At 43.0% G+C, this 27,396-nt stretch overlaps 1 protein-coding gene across 4 annotated transcripts in view; it reads left to right on the top strand.

Annotated features, from left to right (window-relative positions):
* The window catches only part of stk3 (serine/threonine kinase 3 (STE20 homolog, yeast)), a 761,988-nt gene that overhangs the window by 80,834 nt on the left and 653,758 nt on the right, over positions 1–27,396 (top strand). For 2 of the 4 annotated variants that reach the window (XM_068031155.1, XM_068031156.1), the window contains one exon: positions 21,711–21,769. The exons of the other annotated variants lie outside the window; for them this stretch is intronic. In XM_068031155.1, the coding sequence (XP_067887256.1) occupies positions 21,765–21,769 (5 nt within the window). In that variant the 5' untranslated portion in view covers positions 21,711–21,764. The remainder of the gene's footprint in view (positions 1–21,710; positions 21,770–27,396) is intronic. 4 annotated transcript variants of the gene reach the window in all.

Below are 27,396 nucleotides of genomic sequence, written 5' to 3'. Positions count from 1 at the left end.
TAACTGTATAAAAAGCGAGGGAACTTCCAAGGAGAGAAGAGAATTCCCAAGGAAGGAGAGAAGACCACAACCCGGCTTAGCTTTCTAGCAGTGCTCTGAAAGACCCTGAGAAGTCCACTGTGTCAACTCATCTCGTCTCCCAACTTCGAAGAAAAGCCTGCTAAATTAATTCTCAAGAGCGACTGAAAATAACTTTATTTATTTAGAGATACAGCACTGAAACAGGCCCTTCGGCCCACCAGGTCTGTGCCGACCAACAACCACCCATTTCTACTAATCCCATATTCCCTACCACGTCCCCACCACCTACCTACACTAGGGGCAATTTACAATGGCCAATTTTACCTATCAACTTGCAAGTCTTTGGCTGTGGGAAGAAACCGGAGCACCCGGCGGAAACCCACGCGGTCACAGGGAGAACTTGCAATCTCCGCACAGACAGTACCCATAACTGAACACGGGTTGCTGGAGCTGTGAGGCTGCGGTGTTAACCACTGCACCACTGTGCCACTCTGTTCCAAAAGATCCCAGTGACCTGTATATATACCTGAGGCTATACTGTATATCAGTTTTGGAACATAACATATCTCATCTGTTTTTTCTTCAAGAATGAGCAAGTATTCAGCCGAAGTTTCGTTTGTAACAGAGCTCTAAACAACAATCCATTTTTATTTTTCCGATGTGTGTATGTGAGAGTAGAACAAAGAACAAAGAACAGCACAGGAACAGGCCATTCGGCCCTCCAAGCCTGCGCCGATCTTGATGCCTGCCTAAACTAAAACCTTCTGCACTTCCAGGGACCGTATCCCTCTATTCCCATCCTATTCATGTATTTGTCAAGATGCTTCTTAAACGTCGCTATCGTACCTGCTTCCACCACCTCCCCCGGCAGCAAGTTCCAGGCACTCACCACCCTCTGTGTAAAGAACTTGCCTCGCACATCCCCTCTAAACTTTGCCCCTCGCACCTTAAACCTATGTCCCCCAGTAACTGACTCTTCCACCCTGGGAAAAAGCTTCTGACTATCCACTCTGTCTGTGCCGCTCATAACTTTATAAACCTCTATCATGTCACCCCTCCACCTCCGCCGTTCCAGTGAAAACAATCCGAGTTTATAGCTAATGCGCTCCAGACCAGGCAACATCCTAGGGGCGGCACAGTGGCGCAGTGGTTAGCACCGCAGCCTCACAGCTCCAGGGACCCAGGTTCGATTCTGGGTACTGCCTGTGTGGAGTTTGCAAGTTCTCCCTGTGTCTGTGTGGGTTTCCTCCGGGTGCTCCGGTTTCCTCCCACAAGCCAAAGACTTGCAGGTTGATAGGTTAATTGGCCATTATAAATTGCCCCTAGTATAGGTAGGTGGTAGGGAAATATATAGGGACAGGTGGGGATGTGATAGGAATATGGGATTAGTGTAGGATTAGTATAAATGGGTGGTTGATGGTCGGCACAGACTCGGTGGGCCGAAGGGCCTGTTTCAGTGCTGTATCTCTAAACTAAACTAAACTAAACCTCTTCTGTACCCTCTCCAAAGCCTCCACATCCTTCTGGTAGTGTGGCGACCAGAATTGCACGCAATATTCTAAGTGTGGCCTAACTAAAGTTCTGTACAGCTGCAGCATGACTTGCCAATTTTTATACTCTATGCCCTGACCGATGAAGGCAAGCATGCCGTATGCCTTCTTGACTACCTTATCCACCTGCGTTGCCACTTTCAGTGACCTGTGGACCTGTACGCCCAGATCTCTCTGCCTGTCAATACTCCTAAGGGTTCTGCCATTTACTGTATACTTCCCACCTGCATTAGACCTTCCAAAATGCATTACCTCACATTTGTCCGGATTAAACTCCATCTGCCATTTCTCCGCCCAAGTCTCCAACCGATCTATATCCTGCTGTATCCTCTGACAATCCTCATCACTATCCGCAACTCCACCAACCTTTGTGTCGTCCGCAACCTTACTAATCAGACCAGCTACATTTTCCTGCAAATCATTTATATATACTACAAACAGCAAAGGTCCCAGCACTGATCCCTGCGGAACACCACTAGTCACATCCCTCCATTCAGAAAAGCACCCTTCCACTGCTACCCTCTGTCTTCTATGACCGAGCCAGTTCTGTATCCATCTTACCAGCTCACCTCTGATCCCGTGTGACTTCACCTTTTGTACCAGTCTGCCATGAGGGACCTTGTCAAAGGCTTTACTGAAGTCCATATAGATAACGTCCACTGCCCTTCCTTCATCAATTATCTTTGTCACTTCCTCAAAAAACTCAATCAAATTAGTGAGACAAATTAGTAAGAGGGGCTAAGGTAAAAAGGGAACTTTAATAGTTCAATATGTGTGTTTATGCTTTACTTCATTGCTGGTTAAGATTTGTTTGATAAACTGATAATTTTGTTATTTATTAAAGAAACTTGGTGTGTTTTATTCTGGGATAAAAATTGAGTCTATGATTGACTGTTATAAAACCAAAAAATGCTGGAAATACTCAGCAGGTCTGCCAGCATCTGTGGAGAGAGAACCAGAGTTTATGTTTCAGGTCAGTGACCTTTCATCAGAACTGGCAAAGGTTAGAAATGTAATAAGCTTTAAGCAAATAACGTGGGGGTGGAGAAAAAGATAACAAAACGGAAGGACAGAGGGTCACAGAGAATAACTGATCAGAAGGTCTTGGAGCAAAGGCAAAGGGTGTGTTAATGGTGTGGTGAAAGACAAAGCATTAATGCAGAGAGGGTGTTAAATGATGGAATAATGGACAGCCCTGGCCAAAAGCACAAACATGAAAATAAACAGTGGGCAGGCACATGGGTTAAAAAAAAAGAATGATGAAACAAACTATCCTTTCATGAGTGGGAACAGTTTCTCTCTATCTACTCTGTCCAGACCCCTCATGATTGTGAATACCTCTGTCAAATCATCTCTCAGCCTTCTCTTCTCCAAGGAAGACCGTCCTCACTTTTTTGCTAACTAATTTTGCTAACCTACCTCCTGTGGGGGACTGCATCAAAAGCCTTCTGAAAATCCAAGTAGATTATGTCCACCAACCCCCCTTTATTTGTAACATCCTCAAAAAACTCGAACAGGTTCATCAAACATGATTTCCCATTCATAAATCCATGTTGACTATGCCCAATCAGATCATTATTTTCCAAGTGTCCATTTATCACATCCTTCAGAATAGATTCTACCATTTTCTCTACTACTGATGTAAGGCTAACAGGTCTGTAGTTCCCTGTTTTCCATCTCCCTTCTTAAATAGTGAGGTGACATTTGCTACCTTCCAATCTGCAGGACCCATTCCAGAATCTATAGAATTTTGGAAGATGATCACCAATACATCCACAATCTCCGTAACTATCTCTTTCAACACTCTGGGATGTAGAATATCAAGCCTTGGGGACTTATCAATGTTCAGCCCCATTAATTTCTCCAATACAACCTTCTTCTTAATACTAATTTCCTTCAGTTCCTCATTCTCCCTAGTCCCTTGGATCTCGAGTTCTGGGAGATTTCTTGTATCTTCCTCAGTGAAGACAGACGCAAAGTAAGCATTTAGCTTCTCTGCCATTTCTCTATTCCCCATTATAAATTCTCCTGACTCTACCCACATTTGTCTTAGCCAAACGTTTCCTTTTTATGTACCTATAGAAGCTTTTACAGTCTGTTTTTATGTTTTTTCATTGTTTACATTCATATTCTATTCTCCCTTTTAGCAGTTTCTTCGTCCTCCTTTGCTGTATTCTAAAATCCTCCCAATCCTTGTGTTTACTACGATTTCTGGCAACTTTATAGGCCTTGCCTTTTAATTTTATATAATCCTTAACTTCCTGTGTTAGCCATGGTTGACTGCCTTTACTTTTGGGGTTTTTGTGCTTTGAAGGAATGTATAGTTGCTGTAAACTATGTAATAATTCTTTGAAGACTATCCATTGACTATGCACTGTCATATCTTTTAATGTATTTTCCCAATCCGCTTCAGCCAATTTACCCCTCATACCTTCATAATCTCCTTTATTCAAATTTAACACCTTGGCTTCAGATTGAACTACCTCACTTTCAAACATAATGTAAAGTTCCATCATATTATGGTCACTCATCCCTAAAGGTTCTTTTACAACAATATTATTAATTCTCATTACATAATACCAGATATAAAATAGCCTGTTCTGTTGTCAGTTCCTCAACAAACTGCTCCAGAAACCCGTCCTCCACAGTATTAGTACTCATTAGGTTTACCTAGTCTATGTGCAGATTGAAGTCACCCATAGTTACTGTATTACTCATGCTACATGCTTCTTTACTATCCTTTGTGTGAAGCAGTGCTTCCTGACATAATCCCTGAATGGGCTCGCTCTCATTTTAGGAACATAGGAACAGGACTAGGCCATTTAGCTCCTCTAGCCTGTTCTGCTGTTTACTAATAAGATTGTGGCTGATCTGTGACCTAATGCCATTGCCCCATATCCCTTGATACCTTTGGCTACCAAAAATTTTATCATCTCATATTTAAAATTAGCAATTGATCTAACATCAATTACCATTTGTGGAAGAGTGTTCCAAACATATACCACCCTTTGTGTGAAGAAATGTTTCCTAATTTCATTCCTGAAAGGTCTGGCTCTAAGCTTTTGACTAAATCCCCTAGTTCTAGACTCTCCAACCAGCAGAAGTAGTTTCTCCCAATCTATTCCCCTTAATATTTTAAAAAACAATTGATCAAATCACCCCTTAACTGTCTCAATTCCAGGGAATAAAACCCTAATTTGTGTAATCTGTCCATTATTTAACCCTTTGAGTCCATTTTGTATCATTCTGTATTCCCTTCACAGCCTGTATATTCTTCCTCAGGTGAGGTGTCCAGAACTGCTCACAGTACTCCAGGTGTGGTCTGACCAAGGCTTTATCTAGCTGAAGCATGACTTCTACCCCGTTGTATTCTATTCCTTGTATTTTAAGCTTATACCCCTTATTTTGGACTCTCCCACCAGAGTAAGTCTAGTGACATAATCTTGGATAAATATGAGCTGATCAGAGAGATGGATATGTAAAGAGTAAATCATATGTAACTAACCTAAATTTTTGAGGAGGTCCCTAATGTGGTAGATAAGAGAATCTATGTATGTTATTTATATGGGCTTCCAGAAAGCATTTGATAAAGTCCTTCATAAGAACTTAAGAAACAGGAGCTGGAGTATGCCATTTGGCCCTCTGAGCCTGCTCTGCAATTCATGACTGATCAAGATCATGATTGATCTTCTACCTTAACTCCACATTCCCACGCTATCCCCATATACCTTCATTCTCTTAGTACCCAATTAGTACCCAAAATTCTGCTGATTTTTGTCTTGAATATACTTGATGACTGAGCATAAAAGCTCTAGTTTCACACTTTGAGTGAAGAAATTTCTCCTCATCTCAGTCCTAAATGGCCGACCTCTTTAATCTGAGACTGTGATCCTGTGTTCTAGATTCCCTAGCCAGGGGGAACATTTTCTTGGCATTTACCCGGTTAAGCCCCCTAACAATTTTTATATGTTTCAATTGGATGATTTCTCATTTTTCTAAACCTCAGGGAATATAGGCATGGACTATGCAATCTCTCCTCATAAGACAATCCCCGCATCCTATGAACCAGTCTAGTGAATTTTCCTTATGCTCCCTCTCGGGCAAGTGTGCCCTTCCTTTGGTAAGGAAACTAAAACTTCACACACTACTCCAGGTGTGACTGTTGGGGAAAATGCATGTGCATGGCATTGGAGGCAACCTTTTGAATAGGTAGAGAATTGGTTAGGAGGTAGGAGAAAGAGAGTAAGGATAATGGATATGTACTCCAGTTGGCGGGGTATAGTTGATGGTGTCATCCAGGGAGCTGTACTGGGGCCTCAGTGTTTCTCTATTCGACTTAGATAAAGGAATTGAGAGCTATATATCCAAATTAACTGGTGCAGTATGTAGTGTAATTGGAAGCAGGAAGTTGCAAAGCGACAATTGTTAGATTCAAGTGTGTGGGCAAAACTGTGGCATATGGAATTAAATGTGGAGAAGCGTGAAGTCATCCACTTTGGACCTAAGAAAGGTAGATCAGGGTATTTTGTAGATAGTGAGCAGCAAGGAACTGGGGAGGAACAGAGAAATTTAGGGATTCATGTACAGAAATTACTAAAAGCTAGTGGACATATACAAAAAAAATGATTAAAATGGAATGTGTTAGCATTTATTTCTAGGTGGCTGAAATACAGTTGTAGCAAGCTCTGGTTAGACTGCATCTGGAGTACTTGGTTCAGTCTGGACATTGCATCTTTGAGGCCTTGGAGGGGGTGATTTGATAGATTGATACCAGGGTTAAAAGGGATAAATTATGAAGGCAGGTTACATAAGCTAGGCTTGAGTTTAGAAGATTAAGCTTATCTCATTGAAGTATTTTAAGGTGATTGAAGTGTTTGATAGGGAAGATAGAGAGAAACTAGTTCCCCTGGTAGGGAAGCCCAGAACAAACGGGCGTAACCTTAAAATTTGAGCCAGGCTGTTCAGGGTGATATCAGAAAGCACTTCTTCATGTAAAGGGTTGTGTAAATCTGGAAAACTCCCTTTTTAAAAAAAAAAGTTATTGAATTTCAGAAATTCAAAAGTAAGATTTTAAGGGATATGGAGCAAAGACAGGTAAATGGATTTGAGGGTGTAATGCGTTCTATTATGTTGTCTGATGCAACATAAATGAGATGCATGGAGTCCAGCTGGTTGACGATCTCAAAACAGGTTTAACAGCTATTATATATGGTACATTGCTAACTATTTACAGAACTTGCCTCTAGGTGTTACAGTTGCAGAGAGATTGTGGCTTTGAGTCACATGACTGCATCCTGGTACTTAGCTCATTAGCATACTAAGATCTTAAAGGGACATCACTCTTAAAGGCAATCATACAACAGAGGTACAGATCAGCCAGGATCTAATTGAATGGCGGAACAGGCTTGGGGCTGATTGGTCTACTCCTGTTCCTAGGTAAACGATCAAGGGAATTGCTGTGTATTCTAATTGACCCATTCCCTTGATGATGCCTATGTAGAAGGCATAGCCTCAAGTATTTTTACAGAAAACAGTTGGCATCTGTATGAAAATGTGCTTTTGCAGTAACCATTTCCAGACCAAGATTCTATGTTTTTAAGCTCTGATTTAGGCCTCATCATTCCACACTGGCAGCCATTTATATTACAGATGGCTTTACAGACTGTTTTACTTATTCTGGAATCCAGAGGTCTGAGGATCTGTTGAATGTTCTATTCAGTTATTTGCTCATTTGTACAGTAGCCCTTTACTAAAACACATACCCTTACTCCATGGCTTGTAATATAACATGTATCATGTACAATACACTCAATAATTGAAATAATGTGTAAAATGGTGTGTAAGAGAGAGATTGAGGGTGTAATTTTATGGATGAGTAACTTATTTTTCAGTAGTGCTTCCTTTCCCACGCTGGTATAAGTCTTACTTTTCCGCCAGAGTGTTTTAGAATAGTTATAAAGTATCATTTGCTTCAGAGTTGATCACAGGAAGTCAAATGGGATTTATTTTGTCAGAACTGGCTTGACCCTTTCCACTTAAGCACCAGGTAGATTTGCAGAAAATGAAGGTACAGTAATTTGCTATTTAATAAGATGTTGTTTTTATTTTGTATAATACATTACTGATCAGTTATGTGCTTTGTCCCACTATGAATATTTGAGATCAGTTATATATTTGCTTACTCTTACAGTTTATGGAATATAGTACTGTATTTTGGAAATTGTTAAGAATGTGAAATAGTATCAGGCCTTTGAAAGAAACCTGTTTTTCTTCTCTTTCCTGTAAATCAACATGGTGGCAGCTGCTAAATAAAATGAGACCTTAAAACTAGGGAAATCCTGTGCAACGAGACTGCAATTGGCATAAATCCTTTTCCTGCTATTGATGCTCCTTTTTGACATGGACAAAGAGGCCACAATATGTGAAAAATTGTGAAATTGTTTAGTTCTTAATTTTTGTATGTATTGGAAAAAGGATCTTGTCGCTATTGTCTTCACTTTCCATACAGAACAGAGGGTGAACTTAAAAAAAAAAGCTATAAAACAACAGCTCTATAGGCAGTAACATAAGAGAATAGAATGAGCCATGGGTGTTTTTCATAAAGAAAGCACAGGATATATCTTTGGATCGAAGCCCAGATAATTATTTAGTAGATTAATATAGTAGATGAAGGCTGCAGAACAGATGGGTGACATAGTTGAAGTTATGGAAATGCACAGTTTCCAGATGGATAGAATTTGTCGTCTTAATTTTTCAGGTGATGGCTAATTCGGTCCTTTGTGACCTTCTTTTCAATTGGAGTGAAGAGAAAAACCCAGATATTTCCACGAGGTTGTGGTTATTAGTTGGCTAAAATTAAAAGAATACAGTTCCAAGGAAGAAACAAAAGAGTCAGATGTTTGGTTTGAATTGTGTGGTTTCTGTAATTCCTCTTGTAGTAAGTAAAAAATCATGTGAGTTTGCAATCAAGATAATGGTTCTGCTGAGTATCATATTGCTGTGACCACTTGGTGACCGTACTTTCATAGTGACTTAAGGCTAGTGGCATTGATGCAGCAATCATTAGTTATGAGAAAAGAGTGTTTGTTTTTCCAGATAATACTGGACAGTTGAAGGAATCAAAGAATAAACCACCTGCAGAATAGAATTTTAGTGCATTTCACATTCAGTACCATTGCCTGCAGCTCAAAAGAATGAAGCAACCTCTGGCTGATGCCATGGATTGCTGCCAATCCAGATAGCTGGCAGATGTCAGTTGCTTTCTGTGAACTAGTTATTGTAATTTTATGGAGTTTGTGATAAAAGTATACCAAATGCCACAATCGGAATGTGTTTCCTATTTCTGTGTTTTGTATAGGTATTGTCTAAGGAATCCCTAAGATCTTAGTCTTTCCATTGAGCTTTTACTGTATGCCAAGGTTGGGTTGAATTATTTTACTCAGCAATTGTGTAAATCTAAAACAGAGAAATCAGATACTGTAGGATCTGTTAGATTTGGCTTCTATTTGTTTTTCATTTTAGAGATTTACTAGTTAGACTAAACTTATGCTTGTAAATTTCACCTGCTTTGCTTTCATAGTATTAGTTACATGCAGTGGTTTGTGGTAATACATCAGTCCCATATTCATTTTCAGTGTTGCATCAACTTTTATTTGTGTTATAAATGTTTTCACTTAGCACCACACTTAAAGGAACATAGGACATTTTATAAGCATTGATGATTGGTCCTGTTTCTTTTTAGTTGACCTGCTTTCTTGGCTTCTTACCAAATTCCACAATCCATTCTTTCTTTAGAAATTTATCCAGTTGTCCCTTGAAGCCATTTATGGTTGCTTCAACAGCATTCATTGGTAATGTATTCCACATGTTTATTAGGCTTGGTGTGAAAGTTCTGCTTGCATTCCCTATTTACCCTTCATGAAGTTTAAATTCATGAACTTCATCAAACCTACTTATAATTTTGAAAACCTCCTTGACACTCTTGAAAGTCTCTCATCAATATGAACAAACTTGGCTTCTTCATAACTTAGATTCTTGAGATTTGGTACCATCTCTGTTGACTTATGGCGTACCCTTTCAAGAGCAGATATGTTCCTCCTAAGTGATCGGAATAAAAGTACTCCAGAGGACATCTTAGCAGAGCCGTATACAGTAACAAAGGGCAGGAATTTTAGGTACTGCCGGGGGCGGGAACGGAGATGGGTGGGCTCTTAAAAAAAAAAACTAGCACCGCTGGCCGGCATGCCACTTCCTTGTCGCTGTTCCGACCATTGGTGAGTTTGATCAAGACGGGGGAAGGTGGCCTCTAGGAATCTCCCCCCACACCCACCACCCCTGGATTCTGCAATGGGGCCAATTCAAGTAGTTAATAAGCTCATTGAGAGCTTGTTAAGGGCCAATTTGGGATTTTGGTGTGATTGCACACTGTCGGGGCAGACAAGGGGCTTGATTTTCGGACCCTGCCAGGGCTCACATCAGAGGATAGCTGTCACAACTCTAACGGCCACGAGAGGACTGGGAGGTTCCCGCAGGTGGTGGGGGCCAGTTTAGGTGCCTGGAGGGGGTGTGGGGGGGGGCGGGTGCCATCTGAGCAGGCAGGCCTAGAGGCCCTCCCTGCTTCTGGGTCCCCCCCAATCACAAACCCCCACAGTGGTGGCTTGGCTGCAAAACCTAATTTTTAAATTAAACTTTAAAATAAAGTTGGCGAGAGGACGCCTCCATTTGATGTGCTCTCTCTCACACCTGCCATCACAGCCTGCAGCTCCCTTCAAGCTGGAAGACCTCCGATTGGCTCTCCAGCTTAGAGAACCCTTCTGTCATCCTTAATTGGATGGCGAATTGACCATCTGACTATTAGTTGGCCTCCAAGGAAAATCACAATGGATGCGGGCTTCTGACCCACATTTCAGCCGACGGCGGGCTTCAAAAACCTGCAGGGAAAATCTTTCCCAGATGAATGGAGGCGGCAACACAGTGGGGAGCCAATCATGATCGACCATCAACCTAGGTAAGCCCATAAAAGGGAGCATGACTGAGTGGGGGACTCCGTCATTAGCACACAAATTCTTTCGGGTATGCAGAGGTTGTGGTCTGTATGTGCTCGGGCAGTGGAAGGGTTGTCACCCTCCTGGTAGTAAGGCTTCTGGACATAATGGGGAGTCCAGCTGAGCGCAAGGAAGGCAAAGCTAGCAATGGAAGCGCAACTCTCAAATTTTGGGTCGAGTGGCAGTGAGGAGCAACATCCTCAGAGGCAGAGTCCTGGGCATCAGGAGGGCAGCAGACAGGGATGAGGGGAAGAAAGGTAATGGAGGCTTTACCCTCAGTATAGGATCTACTGCTGAAGATGGAGCTAACAGGACATATGGAGGATCGGTGCCGCAGGACATGCTCACTGCGATTTGTTCCCTTGCAGCACTGCTCATCACGCCATGCCAGTAGCCATCAAAGTCTCTGTGGCCTTGTACTTATTTGCTGCTGGCTCCTTCCAAGGATCAGCAGAGGACCTTGGTGGCATCTGAAACAGCTGTACACCATTGCATCTCACAGATGACTGGTGCCCTATTTACAATATCTGGGTGGTGCATTCAATTTCAGACAGATGGAGCCTCACAGGCAAAGAGGGCAGTGGGATTCAAAATGAGGTGTCAACCTGGTGACGCACAACACCGGACTACTTGCGTGCCAAACAGTGGAAGCAGCATGCCCTTATCATAGAGTACTGAAACAGCCCTTATCATAGAGTCATAGAGAGATACAGCACTGAAACAGGCCCTTCGGCCCACCGAGTCTGTGCCGACCATCAATCACCCATTTATACTAGTCCTACATTAAACCCATGCAATAGATAGAGCTAAGAAATCCCATAACCAACAGATTAGATCTAAGCTCTGCAGTCCTGCCACCTCATGAAGGGTGGTGGATAGTTAAACAACAAACTGGAGGAGGTGGCTCCACAAATATCTCCAAACTCAATCATGGGGGAGACCAGCACATCAGTGCAAAAGATAAGGCTGAAGCATTTGCAACAATCTTCAGCCGTAAGTACCGAATGGATGATCCATTACGGCCTCCTCCTGAAGTCCCCAGCATCACAGATGCCAGTCTTCAGCCAATTCGATTCACTCCGCGTGATATCAAGAAACGACAGAAGGCACTGGACACTGCAAAGGCTATGGGCCCTGACAATATTCCGGCAATAGTACTGAAGACCCGTGCTCCAGAACTTGCCACGCCCTTAGCCAAGCTATTCCAGTACAGCGACAACACTCTCATCTACCCGGCAATGTGGAAAATTGCCCAAGTATGTCCTGCAGACAAAAAGCAGGACAAGTCCAACCCGGTCAATTACCGCCCATCAGTCTACTCCCGATCATCAGTAAAGTGATGGAAAGTGTCATCGACAATGCTAGCAATAATCTGCTCAGTCACGCTCAATTTGGGTTGCGTAAGAGCCACTCAACTCTTGACCTCATTACAGCCTTGGATTAAACAGGGACAAAAGAGCTGAACTCAAGAGGTGAGGTGAGAGTGACTGCCTTGACATCAAGGCAGCAATTCATGGAGTATGGCTTCACGGAGCCCTAGCAAAACTGAAGTCAGTGGGAAAATTCTGCGCTGGTTGGAGGCATACCTAGCGCAAAGGAAGATGTTTGTGGTTGTTGGAGGTCAAACATCTCAGCTCCAGGACATCACTGCAGGAGTTTCTCAGGGTAGTGTCCTCGGCCTAACCAACATCAGCTGTTTCAGTCATAAGGTCAGAAGTGCGGATGTTCACTCATGATTGCACAATGTTTCGCACCACTCCTCGGATACCGAAGCAGTCCGTATAGAAGTTCACCGTACAGAAGTTCAGCAAGACAGGGACAATGTCCAGGCTTAGGCTGATGTGTGGCGCGAATGTTACTTGCCACTTAAGTGCCAGGCAATGACCATCTCCAACAAGAAAGAATCTAACCATCTGCCCTTGACATTCAATGGTAATGCGATTGCTGAATCACCCACTATCAACAATCTGGGGGTTACCATGACCAGAAACTGAACTGGGGTACCCATGTAAATACCATGGCTACAAGAGCAGGTCAGAGGCGTGGTATCCTGCGGTGAGTAACTCACCTCCTGACTTCCCAAAGCCTGTCCACCATCTACAAAGCACAAGTCAAGAGTGTGATGGAATGCTCTCCACTTGTCTGGATGGCTGCAGCTCCAAGGGCAATTAGGGATGGGCAATAAATGCTGGCCTAGACAGCGACGCCCACATCCATGAATGAATAACATCAAAAATAAAATTCTCCCAGGTGCAGGGCATGTGCTCATATGGCCACGAAGGCACCAAGTGACTGCCTAATGACATTAATTAGCAGACGGGCATTCACTCCATCAATGTTTAGCTGGTCTGCGACTACACAAGAGCTTCCTTCATGTGTGTAGCTTCCATGACTCCTTCATCCTCAGTCAGTCCAGAGTAGCGCAGCTCTTTATTCCACACCCCAAAATTCGTGGATGGGTTCTAGAGGAGAATTGATATCCCCTGGAGATGGCTACTCACCCTTTAGGAGACCCCAAGACAGAGCCAAAGAGGCACTTCAACTGAAGCCAACTGCTTATAAGAACCACCATCAAACAGGCCATCAGGCATCTGAAGTTGCAGTTCCGGTGTCTGGACTGGTCAGGTGGCGCCCTGCAGTACGCTCCTGCAAGGATCTTTCATATTGTGGTGGTCTGCTGCACTTGCCTCCATAGATTTGTGGAGCGACACAGCTCATCGGAAGAGTTGGAGGAGGAGGAGGAGGAGGAGGAGGAGGAAGGTGCAGAACACAAAGGTGCTGCGGCTGCACAGGAAGGTGGCTGGGGCAGGTGCAGGACTCAAGGGTCTTGTCAGGATGCCGTCATCTGATCCAGGCAGGTTTCAGCTGAGCACATCTGATCCAGGTGGACAGTATGGTCAGTAACTTTCATTGAGCTGCCTGTGAAAACACTTCCATTGATGATGCAGCCTGGAATAGATCAACTGTTACCCCCAGTGAATAATCCATGTCTACGCAAAGGTTTCATTGACCCTTTCAAGGAACCTTGCTTCTCGTCACTGCCTCAAGGAGGCCCTCTAGGTTGGCGTTGGTGATGTGAGTTGCAGCCCTGCCCTGGGTTCCAGCCCTCAGCCTTTTCTCTCCCGTCGCTGCTGCATCCAACCCTTCAGTAATGGCTGTCATGGTGTATTTAAATCGGGCCCGCACTTGCACAGTTCAACCTCTATTCCCGCCACTGTGGTCGCTAATTGGCCGCCCAACCTGCCCTCCATCCAATTAGCAGCCTGCCTCCGTGAAAATCGGGGGCTGTGTCTGCATTCTCCCACCCCCCCCCCCTTCAGCCTCATATCCCTCCAAGATTGCTGCGCTCCTCTAATTCTGACCTCTTGTGCATTTCTGATTTTAATCACTGCACTATTGGTGGCTGCACCTTCAGTTGCTGAGGCCCTAATCTGGAATTCCCTCTCTACACCCCTTTGCCTCTCCGTCTCACTTTCTTCCTTTAAGGCACTCCTTAAAACTTATATCTTTGGCCAAGCTTTTTGGTCATCTGACCTAATATGTCCTTATGTGGCTTGGTGTCATATTTTGTTTTCTAATGCTCCTGTGAGACATTATATTATGTTAAAGGTGCTAGATAAATGTTTTTTGTTGCTTACTACTTGTATCTTGCTGTTGGACTTGCTACAGACTCTGCCATCACCATACCCGGGTATGTCCTGTCCCACTGGCAGGACAGACCCAGCAGAGGTGGCGGCACAGTGGTATACAGTAGGGAGGGAGTTGCCCTGGGAGTCCTCAACATTGACTCTGGACCCCATGAAGTCTCATGGCATCAGGTCAAACATGGACAAGGAAACCTCCTACTGATTACCACCTTCCGCCCTCCCTCAGCTGATGAGTTAGTATTCCATGTTGAACACCACTTGCAGGAAGCACTGAGGGTGGCAAGGGCACAGAATGTACTCTGGGTGGGGGACTTCAATGTCCATCACCAAGAGTGGGTATGCGGCAGGTGGTGAGGGAACCAACAAGAGGGGAAAACATACTTGACCTCGTCCTCACCAATCTGCCTGCCGCAGATGCATCTGTCCATGACAGTATTGGTAGGAGTGACCACTGCACAGTCGTTGTGGAGATGAAGTCCTGCCTTCACATTGAGGATACCCTCCACCGTGCTAAATGGGACAGATTTCAAACATCTAGCAATGCAAAACTGGGTATCCATGAGGCGCTGTGGGCCATCAGCAGCAGCAGAATTGTACTCAATCACAATCTGTAACCTCATGGCCCGGCATATCCCCCACTCTACCATTACCATCAAGCCAGGAGACCAACCCTGGTTCAATGAAGAGTGCAGGAGAGCATGCCAGGAGCATCACCAGGCATACCTCAAATTGAGGTGTTAACCCGGTGAAGCTACAACCCAGGACTATCTGCATGCCAAACTGCGTAAGCAGCATGTGATAGACAGAGCTAAGCGATCCCATAACCAACGGATCAGATCTAAGCTCTGCAGTCCTGCCACATCCAGTCGTGAATGGTGGTGGACAATTAAACAACTAACTGGAGGAGGTGGCTCCACAAATATCCCCATCCTTAATGATGGGGGAGCCCAGCACATCAGTGCAAAAGATAAGGCTGAAGCATTTGCAACAATTTTCAGCCAGAAGTGCCAGATGATCCATCTCGGCCTCCTCCTGAAGTCCCCAGCATCACAGATGCCAGACTTCAGCCACTTCGCTTCACTCTGCGTGACATCAAGAAATGACTGAAGGCACTGGATACTGAAAAGGCTACGGGCCCTGACAATATTCCAGCAGTAGTACCGAAGACCTGTGCTCCAGAACTTGGCGCGCCCCTAGCCAAGCTGTTCCAGTCCAGCTACAACATTCGCATTTACCTTGCAATGTGGAAAATTGCCCAGGTATGTCCTGTTCACAAAAAGCAGGACAACACCAACCCGGCCAATTACTGCCCCATCAGCCTACTCTCAATCATCAGTAAAGTGATGGAAGGTGTCATCAACAGTGCCATCAAGCAGCACTTGCTTAGCAATAACCTGCTCAGTCACGCTGTTTGGGTTCCGCCAGAGCCATTCAGCTCCTGATCTCATTACAGCCTTGATTCAAACGTGGACAAAAGAGCTGTACTCAAGGGGTGAGAGTGACTGCCCTTGACATCAAGGCAGCATTTGATCGAGTATGGCATCAAGGAGCCCTAGCAAAACTGAAGTCAATGGGAATTAGGGGGAAAATCCTCTGCTGGTTTGAGTCATACCTAGCGCAAAGGAGGTTGGTTGTGGTTGTCAATCATCTGAACTCCAGGACATCACTGCAGGAGTTCCTCAGGGTAGTGTCCGAGGCGCAACTATCTTCAGCTGCTTCATCAATGACCTTCCTTCAATCATAAGGTCAGAAGTGGGGATGTTCGCTGATGATTGCACAATGTTCAGCACCATTCATTACTCGTCAGATACTGAAGCAGTCCATGTCGAAATGCAGCATGACTTGGACAATATCCAGGCTTGGGCTGATAAGTGGCAAGTAACATTTGCGCCACACAATCATCAGGCAATGACCGTCTCCAACAAGAGAGAATCTAACCATCTCCCCTTGACATTCAATGGCATTACCATTTTTGAATCCCCCACTATCAACATCCTAGGGATTACCATTGACCAGAAACTGAAATGGAGTAGCCATGTAAATACCGTGCCTGCAAGAGCAGGTCAGAGGCTAGGAATCCTGCGGTGAGTAACTCACCTCCTGTCCACCATCTACAAGGCACAAGTCAGGAGTGTGATGGAATACTCTCCACTTGTTTGGATGGGTGCAGCTCCAACAACACTCGAAGCTTGACACCATCCAGGACAAAGCAGCTTGCTTGATTGGCACCCCATCTACAAACATTCAGTCCCTCCACCACCGACACACAATGGCAGCAGTGTGTACCATCTACAAGATGCACTGCAGCAACGCACCAAGGCTCCTTCAACAGCATCCTCCAAAGCTGTGACTTCTACCAACTAGAAGGTGGGGCGGCGCAGTGGTTAGCACCGCAGCCTCACAGCTCCAGCGACCCGGGCTCAATTCTGGGTACTGCCTGTGTGGAGTTTGCAAGTTCTCCCTGTGTCTGCATGGGTTTCCTCCAGGTGCTCTGGTTTCCTCCCACATGCCAAAGACTTGCAGGGTGGTAGGATAATTGGACATTATAAATTGCCCCTAGTATAGGTAGGTGGTAGGGAAGTATAGGGACAGGTGGGGATGTGGTAGGAATATGGGATTAGTGTAGGATTAGTATAAATGGGTGGTTGATGGTCGGCAGAGACTTGGTGGGCCGAAGGGCCTGTTTCAGTGCTGTATCTCTAAACTAAACTAAACTAAACTAGAAGGACAAGGGCAGCAAATGCATGGGAACACCACCACCTGCAAGTTCCCCTCCAATTCACACACCATCCTGACTTGGAACTATATCGCCGTTCCTTCACTGTTGCTGGGTCGAAATCCTGGAACTCCCTAACAGCACTGTGGGTGTACCTACCCCACATGGACTGCAGCGGTTCAAGAAGGCAGCTCATCACCACCTTCTCAAGGGCACTTAGGGATGGGCAATAAATGCTGGCCTGGCCAGCGACGCCCACATCCCATGAATGAATAGAAAAAAAATTATACAGGGCCTTGGTGAGTCCACACGTGGAATATCGTGTGCAGTTTTGGTCTCCTTATCTGAGGAAGGATGTTCTTGCTATAGAGGGAGTGCAGCGAAGGTTACCAGACTGATTCCTGGGATGGCGGGACTGACACATGAGGAGTGATTGAGTCGGTTAGGATTATATTCACTGGAGTTCAGAAGACTGATGGGGGAATCTCATAGAAACCTATAAAATTCTAACAGGACGTGACAGGGTAGATGCAGGAAGGATGTTCCCGATGGTGGGGGAGTCCAGAATCAGGGGCCATAGTCTAAGGATACGGGGTAAACCTTTCAGGACTATGATGAGGTGAAATTACTTCACCCAGAGAGTGGTGAGCCTGTGGAATTCGCTACCACAGAAAGCAGTTGAGGCCAAAACATTGTATGTTTTCAAGAAGGAGTTAGATATAGCTCTTGGGGTGAAAGGGATCAAAGGATATGGGGGAAAACGAGATCAGGTTCCTGAGTTGGATGATCAGCCATGATCATAATGAATGACGGAGCAGGCTCGAAGGGCCGAATGGCATACTCCTGCATCTATTTTCTATGTTTCTAATAGACCATGATTGTTTCATGGTAGAAATATTTGTTGCTAACGTATCTAACATTCATTAAATTTAGGAATATTCTCTTCCACTTGCCCCAGCCCATCTGCCCTATATGTAATTTTATGTATTAGTTATCATTGATATGATATGCTATTATACTAAAGTGAATACAGTAGGAAAATGTGGATAAAAGCTCTTCACAAATTATTTGAATAGTTTTCAGGTTTTTGTGTTTACTGGTTAGTGAATGGAAGCTTGTTTTTAAAATAGTGATTTGATTGCTTTATTTTCTGCTGTTTACCCATTCTCACAAGTACTTTTACTACATTTTGAATTATTGGTGAATTGAAATAGGATTTTTTTTATTCATTCATGTGATGTGGGTGTCGCTGGTTAGGCCAGCATTTTATGGCCCATTGCTAATTGCCCTTGAGAAGATGGTGGTGAGCTGCCTTTTTGAACCGCTGCAATCCTTGTTGGAAATGATCATTGCCTGATTCTTGGCACTTGTGTGGCGTGAATGTTACTTGCCACTTATCAACCCAAGCCTGGATATTGTCCAGGTCTTACTGCATTTCTAAACCGACTGCTTCAGTATCTGAGGAGTTGCGAATGGTGCTGAACATTGTGCAATCATCAGCGAACATCCCCACTTCTGACCTTATGGTCATTGAAGAAGCAGCTGAAGATGGTTGGGCCAAGGACACTACCCTGAGGAACTCCTGTAGTGATGTCCTGGAGTTGAAATGATTGACCTCTAATAGCGCAACCATCTTCCTTTTGCGCTAGGTATGACTCTAAACAGTTTTCCCCTTGATTCCCATTGACTCCAATTTTGCTATGGTTCCTTCACTTCACCTCTTGAGTTCAGCTGTTTTGTCCATGTTTGAACCAAGGCTGTAATGAGGTCAGGAGCTGAGTGGCCCGGGTGGAACCCAAACTGAGTGTCAGTGAGCAGACTATTGCTGAGCAAGTGCCGCTTGATAGCATTGTCGATGACACCTTCCATCACTTTACTGATGATTGAGAGTAGACTGATGGGGCGGTAATTGGCTGGGTTGGACTTGTCCTGCTTTTTTTCGCGTACAGGACATACCTGGGCAATTTTCCACATTGCTGCGTAGTGTTGTAGCTATACTGGAACAGCTTGGCTAGGGGTGCGGCAAGTTCTGGAGCACAGGTCTTCAGTACTATTGCGGAATTGGCTGTTTTTTAACTGAAGAGAAACACTCAATTTTGCCCTATGGATGTTTGATGCTTTGCAGATGTAATTCACTGGCATATTCCATTAAAAGTTGTGCATAATAGATAACCTTTAATTATAATTTACTTCAATCTATCACAATCCAAGCTTCATTCCAGACTTCACAATCATGAAATATGGGATAGTGTAGGAACTTGAATTACGTTAGTTTTGGACCCATAGTCTGTAGTTTGATAATAGGAACCACTTACTGTATAAATTGTGACTAGCTTGATGCCAACTGGCGTGTGTCTGTGTGTGTGTGTGTGTGTGTGTGTGTGTGTGTACAAATTTATCTGTTGTGGGATTATGATATAGTCACTATTATTACTTCAGAACTATTTAATTTGACATACGTTGATAACTTTGATTACTCTTGACCAACAATACTTGTTGCTGTTACAGCTCCAACAGCTTTTAAGATTGGAGTTTGTATCTAGTTTTTCCCTTTTTTAAATAAAATGTTTAGTTTCATTTTTGGAAGATGTTTCTTCTCTGTTTTGAGGTGTTTGGGTACCATAAATTATTTCCAGTTGAGAGGGAAATAAGTAACTTGAAATCAGACCTCTACCGGTGAAATAGTCTCCGGGGAGATTTGTGAAAGTAACTCTGTGGAAAATGCCCAGTCGTTTGTCACTAGAGGTGATAGTGTTGGGAGCAACTTGATGCACAAAAGGAAAATATTGCATAAGCATTAAAGCATATTGTTGCCACACCTTTTTTCTCTCTCCTCCAATATACCTAATAAAATAAAGACTTGCATTTATATAGGGGTCGAAATTGCAGTCAGTGGATCTAAGTATCGGGCGCTGTATTTAAGGATCAGCTGATCTGATATCACCTATTTTGTGCCAGCGCCCGAGACAGATTTCTACCCCATAGTACTTAATTATGTCTTAAATGTTCAAAGTACTACCCATGCAATGAATTTTCCGAAATACAATGAATGTTGTTTAAACAAATGGGGCGCACAGCAATAGGCCATAAACGACAATGTGATGAATGACCAGTTCATCTGTTCTTGTTTGAGTGAAGAATTTTGGCCAGAATATTAGATGATCTCCCTGCTCTTTGACACTTAACTTCCAGCTGAACCCCTCCAGATGGGACCTCAGCGGAATAAATAAACCCAATGACAACACTGTTGCACCTCTCCTGGTAATGCTGTGACATACTGCATGACATGGAGTGGGGATATGTGATTTGTATCCACATTGTGATTTATAAAATGTTGAACTATATAGCCAACACAGTAGAAACTCAGTAAGCTGGGATAGTGATCAAAGTTTATGGTTCTCTGGTCACCAAAGAAATAAGAGAAACACTCAAGTGCTGGAAGCAGTGCACAAAAGAGCCATATAGCTGATCCCTAGTGTTGAATCTGAGCTAAGAAGAAATATTGGTGACATTTTTGCTTTTCTACGTGGAAAGGCGGTGTCTTCAAGTTGATTTTATATAAGATAGTAAATGGTATTAACCTAGAATAAATTAAACTGGGAATAGAACTAGGGAGTCACACGTTCAAGTTAGTGATGTCATTGTAGGACTCCTTCAGGAATTCCTTTTTCACACAGTAATCAATGTGTGGAATAAACCTTCAGCTAAAGTAGTGAAAGAAGAAAACTGGAATCCTTTTAAGAAACAACTGGATGCTGCAATGGGTGGGACATTAGGATCTATTGGAATTAACGAATTAAGATGGATTGTCTTTTCTGCAATTATCTTGTCGCATCAGCAAGGTTATTGGGACAAGTTAGAGTCGAGGCAAAACTCTTATGAGAGAGGATAGATTGGGGGAAAAGCTAATTTCAGGGTGCCCTTCATAATTTCCTGGTGGCTGATATGCAGAATAACATCAGTGGACCCCTTGAAACAGGTTAATTCCCCTTTCCTTGCCTGGGTGGGGGAGAGCAATAGAGCGGATTACAATGTTGTTTGTGTTGTTCATTGTCAAATCAGAAAAAAACAATCCAATTGCGACTTTCCTGATGCATGTTTGAGTGGCTGACTGCGATCCATTGATTGCCTCCCCTCTGATGCAGCCTGGAAGGTTCCAGAGGTGTAAATCTTGAGTGGATTGGTCATTATCATTGCCACTGACATGGCATGGCTGCCCGGTTACAGAGGTCCGTAATTACCTGCCTTGACATTGTGAGCCTCCTAAAGCATTGCTCCTCGGACAGGTCAAGGAAGCTGAGCCTTTGTAGACCCTGTGAGGTAGGTAGGGCCTTCTACAAGCATGATCCCTCCTGCAGCTCCTTCTTCATCACTCCTTTGTTGCTGCTGCTGCTCTTTCTCTTCCTCCACTCCAATAGTGCACCTAAAACAACACCCATAATCGGCTTCTATTTTTCTGCATTCTCCAAATTACAAACCAAAGAAAACTGTGATCACCGAGTTGCAACCACAATGAAGTGAAGGAGCACGTGTGAATGTTGTAGCTGAATTGACGTCATAGCTTCATTTACATGCAGCACACTGATCAGTCAGGACTCAATCTAGGCAGAGTTCCCCAAGAACCTTGTCAACCTGTGAAACTTGTGCTGTTCTTGTTAAAATCTCATTTGGGTCCTAATTACCTCATCGGACCCCAATTACATTAATTCATGACTCTTCCACCTCTCTGCAGGAGGAGACTCACTGACCTGGATATTTGCTTCTGTTCGTATTCCAGTGGCTGAGAATGGGGTAGGATCGACATTTCTAATATTTGAGTTCCCTTGCCTGGGAAGGTTAAAGTTGAGGCTGCAATTTTTTTTACATTGCATTGAACATTACTTTAGGTTGTTACTTTTAAAATATGAAGTTGGGGTGTATATTGCATTGTTTGCGGTTCAGTTTTCCAAACTCTGGCCCCAGTTCATTTGACGATCTGTGAGAGGATGATAGAGAGTCTCTGAAGTCATCAGATTTCTGTTGTTCCATTTTCAATTTTTTCTTGTATTTGACTCATTAGTGTTCAGCAACAAAAATAACAAACCAATAAAACCTTTTCTGCAATAATAGCACTATTTTTGCAGCTGACAATGTCTTTTAGGATGGGGAAAATGTAAATGTTTACGGTGGATTTCTCGGAGTGCAATTATTTGCATGATGTTTCTGACCGAGAAGTTAGAAAACCACAGATTTATGGGATCCTTATTCAATGAAGTCCTCATTATAGTACAGAATCAATCTTACAAAGTCTGCTTGGTCTCATGGTATCCACCAAAGTGGAATTCTGGATCAGTGATATAATGCCTACTTTGTTTCTCAAAATCCATTAGAAAAACAAAGTTAATATTATTATGCTGGCCATGTGCATCTGTAAGTTTGCGATACACTATATATTACAAATAAAAGCAAACAATTTCAATTTTCCTTATTTTGGTTATGAAGAAGTCATAAACCACTTCTATTGCTCATTGTTGACCATGGGTTAGCCTGTGTAAATCCATATCGTGTTAGCATTAAACACTGACTGATACTGGCCTAGCAAACCAAATCTAATGAGTAAAAATCCATGGTGTTACGAGTGTTTTCATTTTTTTGTTAAATTTTGAGAATGTGTATTTTAAAACCGAAAAGGTATTCCATAGATGCTGGAACTGTAAACAGTTACTGGGTGGTTTGAACTTAGAGTGAACTGTATAAACAGTTACTGGAAGGCACCTGTTTTCAAATAAAAACCCAGCAGGAATTGTTTTGATATGGAGATATGTTTACAAAGAAGTGACAAGCTAAGATTTATAGATGTCATGAGACTGGGCTTCTGGAAAGTTGTGGTTTCATTTTGAACTGTTTATAAAAAAAAAAAGCCAGTTTACTTATTGACCTGCCAGGAGAAGGCAGCTCCCCTCTCTCTCTTGAAAAGAAGTCCTATATCTTTGAAGAAATCTTGCATTGAATGTGTGAGAACAAAAATCTTGCTGTTGCTTCCTGTTGTAAGACCTAGTTTGGAGCTTCTGTAGCTGCATATCCTGCAAAGTCTACCCAAACTGATCTTCAACACCACGTGGAAAGAACAGTTCTGGAAGATCCTAGTGACAGCCGCCTATTCGCATTTAGGACGCCTAACCAAAACAAAGGACATCTTTCCATACCATCTTTTCAGCTTAAGTGGTCTTTTTTAAATTGCGACTAATTCTTTGTAACAGCTGTTAACAAAAATCCATTTTTTTTCCTGGTTAACTGGTTGTGTGTGTGTGTGTATGTATGTGTGTGAGGGCTAGGATAAATAAGGAGCTCTAATATTTCAAATCGTGTGTATGTTTTACCTCCATATTTGTTGAAGCTTGATTTATAATAAACTGATAATTTTGGTGTTTATTAAAGAAACCTGGTTGGTGTGCTTTATTCTGGGGAAAAATAGAGTATATGATTGACTGTTTCGGTAAGTGGGAAAATTTAAATATATGTTGTGGCCTGTGGAGAAATGGAGCTGAATTAACAATGCACTCCTCCCACCTCGGTCGTAATAATGGAAGTTATGAAATTGAATTCAATAAATCTTCTAATTTGTGGGCTGTTGCTAGGAAAGAAAAATGCCCAAGAAAGCTGCTGGAGTTTGCAAAATTCTAACTGGTTCACTAATGTCCTTCAGGAAAGGGAACTTGCCACCCCTATCTGGACTTGCCTTCAGGTGACTTCATTCATAATCTACCTAAAGACCTCTGAAGTGACCAAGCAAACAGTTCAATTATAAAAACGATGGGCAATAAAGGCAGCATTACCAGTTAGCCCATATCCCAAAAACAAAACTTAAAAATGAAACTGCTACTGTGGGTTAGTACTGTAGGGCATGTTTTGCTTCGCTTACCGTGTAAAGCAAAGGTATAGTAAATGGAGTGAATTTCCACAAGGGTTCTCCCAGTTGTCTGCCATAACTTTTTATTTGGAAAATCCAGATTGTTATTACTGTTTTGAGGAAATCTATATTACTAATGAATAAATTGCATTGTCCATTTAGAGCATCAAAAAAATTGCAAAGAATTGTCTTGCGCAGTAAATTATGCCATGATTGGATTTTGAACCTGCGTGACTTACTAGGTGACTAGAAGTTAGGTTGACGTTTAAATAAGATTTCAGTTTACTCACTTTTATTAGAACCAATTCTTTTGTACTGGTGGGGTCCTGTTATACTGGGGAGGGGATGGGGGCGGCAATAGCTAATTTTATACTCTCAAATTGGGACTGAAGCTTAATATAAATGGCCATTATGGCTGAGATGTCTGAACACTGATCTATTTTGACATATTAGGTTTTTGTTGAGCAACCTCTACCATCTAGATGAACAAGGGCAGCAGTTACATGGGAACACCACCTCCTGCAAGTTCCCCTCCAGGACATGCACCATCCTGACTTGGAAATATATTGCCGTTCCTTCATTTATCAGTGGGTCAAAATCCTGGAACTCCCTACTTAACAGCACAGTGGGAGTACCTGTGGACTGCAGCGGTTCAAAATGGTGGCTCGCCACCATCTTCTCCAGGGCAATTATGAATGGGCAATAAATGCTGGCCTTGCCAGCAACACCTACAACCCAAGAATTAATAATAAAAAGTGAATACAGTTATACTGCTGTGTGCACATGTATAACATTCTGTAAATGGCAATGCCTATTCAACAGACTCAAGTTGACCTTCACATTGAGATCTGTACCTTTTCTTTACTAGTCCACAGCACTCAAGATGTGATCTTACTTTGGACTGCAGTTATACTGCATCTGTTGTGTGACCTGTAGATTTTGAGACTCCCTGTTCAGGCGGTTTTACATTTCTTGCTTTTGTTTGCTCAGGCGGTCAACTGCTTCTGACTCCGTGATGGTGACCGTTTACATCAATGTGAATTAGCTGTAACTATATTCTAAAAGTTCATAATTAAATACAAAAAGGGATTTTTTTATTTGCTTATAAAAAATGGTTATTTTGATCAGAATTTGTAGTAGTTCAGTTCTTTCCAACTCCGTTTGATCTATTAGAGTATTCTTGGAACTCTTGACAACATTATTCATTCTTGTCCCATGAAAATATAATTTGTATAACTGTCTGAACACTGATCCCACTGGATCAGAAACGGCTGTTCTACAGCCAATTTTCAGTTCCTGTCCTTCCCGTTTATCTCTCTTCATTCATAATCAATTATTTGCCCTTCCATCTGTTTCTCTTTCAAGGTTTAAAATGTCTGTTTTTGTTTAATGTTGTATCTCAATAAATTTATCTCTTTCTTGGCTCTTGCTCTACCATATCCTCCTTTTTTTCCCTATGCTCTGCTCCACTCACTTCAATGTCATTGTTTTCTCCACCTGTGTCTTCCTGCATCACATACCTTTGTGAGTTAGGAAGATCAAGACCTTGCATTTAATTAGCACCTTTCACCTAGCTCTAGGCATCCCAATTAATTGCTTTTGAAGTGTAGTCACTTGTAGGTAACGCAGCAGCCAATTTGTGCAGTGCAAGGTCCCATAAACAACAATGTGATAATGACCAGATAGCCAGTTGTTTTAGGGTTTTTTGTTGATGGATAAATATTGGCCGGGATTCCAGGGAGCACTCCTCTGCTGCTCTTCAAAATTGTGCCATGTGATACTCTGTATCGTCATGTGGCAGGTTTAACTTCTCAACTGAAAGATGGCGCCTCCCAAAAATGCAACATTCCCTCAGTACTGCACTGAAGTGCCAACCTGGATTATATTCAACTCTTTGGAGTGGGACTGGAATCCACAACCTTCTGATTCACAGGCCACTGAGGCACAGCGGTCATACAATTAATGATATGTTTTGAAATGTAGCAAAAAAAAATTAATTTGGAATTTTCATTGAAATTGGCCTGGTATAAAACAATGTGTTTTTGGTAAATGGATCCAAATGTGTGACATTGGGGTTGGAAAGAGAAAGTAATTTTTAACATTCGAATGTCTTATGTTATTTCAATATCCCTTTGGTATCGAGTTACATGTGAGAAGATGTCATTATTATTTTCCTCTGGAGAGTGTTCAAAAACGATGAAGTCCTGTAAAATGTCATGGGACAAACCATCTGTTGAGTTTTCTTTAATTGATAAAGTGATTTCAGTAAAAAAAATTTCCGGTAGAATTGGTGAGAAAATTTTAACTGTTGTTTTCTTAGCTATTCTGCAATTCTGAAGGAGAGGCAGAAGGGATAGTCATCATGTAAGCAGTGGTTCAAAGCAGATGTGATGTTTTTTCACAAATTATGTTTTGACAGATGAACTGTTTAGTAAAGATTTAACAGCTGGAATTTTATGCTCCCCCCCCCCTCCCAGGAGCGGGCTGGGAGGTTGTGGTGGGGAGAGGTGCCGTTCCCATCGCCTACCCGCCCCGCTGCTATTTTGCCAGCAGCGGGGGAGAAGGCAAACGGACTGTCTGCCACAGGCCTATACCGCTGCTGGTATATTGCCAGTGGCCGACGGAAGCTTCGCCACCTGAGGAGACCACGCAGGAATACCTGGCGACCTCCTTTTGGGCTGGGGGAACACTCCTGATCAGGCACTCTGCTCCACAGAGGAATCCCCAGCAGCACCTGCCGCCGGCACTAAAACTACCCCCCACCACCCTACATTCCGACCCCCACCCGCCTTATTGGGGCCCAGCTGATTGTCCTCAGCAAGGCCTGAACCCCACTCACCTGTTTTAGGCCAGTGTCCAGTGGGTTAATTAAGAAAAGCCAGCATGGATTTCTTAAGGGGAAATCATGTTTAACTAACTTGCTTGAGTTTTTTGAGGTAACAGAGAGGGTTGATGAGGGCATTGCTGTTGATGTGGTGTACATGGACTTTCAAAAGGCGTTTGATACAGTCCCACACAACAGACTTGCGAGCCATCTTATAGCTCATGGAATAAAAGGGACGGTAGCAACAGGAATATGGAATTGGCTGAATGACAGGAAATAGAGAGTAGCGGTTAACGGATGTTTTTCGAGCTGGAGGGAGGTTTGTAGTGGAGTTCCCCAGGGCTCAGTGTTGGGACCCTTGCTTTTGCTGATATATATTAATGACCTAGACTTTGGTGTACAGGGCACAATTTCAAAGTTTTCAGATGATATGAAACTTGGAAGCATTGTGAACTGTGAGGAGGATAGTGTCGAACTTCAAAAGGACATAGACAAGTTAGTGGAATGGGCAGACAGGTGGCAGATGAAGTTCAATGCAGAGAAATATGAAGTGATCCATTTTGGTAGGAAGAACGTGGAGAGACAATATAGAATAAAGGGTACAATTCTAAAGGGGATGCAGGAGCAGAGGGACCTGGGTGTATATGTGCATAAGTCATTGAAGGTGTCAGGGAAGGTTGAGAGAGCTGTTAATAAAGTTACATA

Source organism: Heterodontus francisci, chromosome 5 (genome assembly GCF_036365525.1).
Source record: "Heterodontus francisci isolate sHetFra1 chromosome 5, sHetFra1.hap1, whole genome shotgun sequence".
Taxonomy (NCBI): domain Eukaryota; kingdom Metazoa; phylum Chordata; class Chondrichthyes; order Heterodontiformes; family Heterodontidae; genus Heterodontus; species Heterodontus francisci.
The sequence above is the reverse complement of the archived record's forward strand: the minus strand, read 5'-3'. Positions and strand labels throughout refer to the sequence as shown.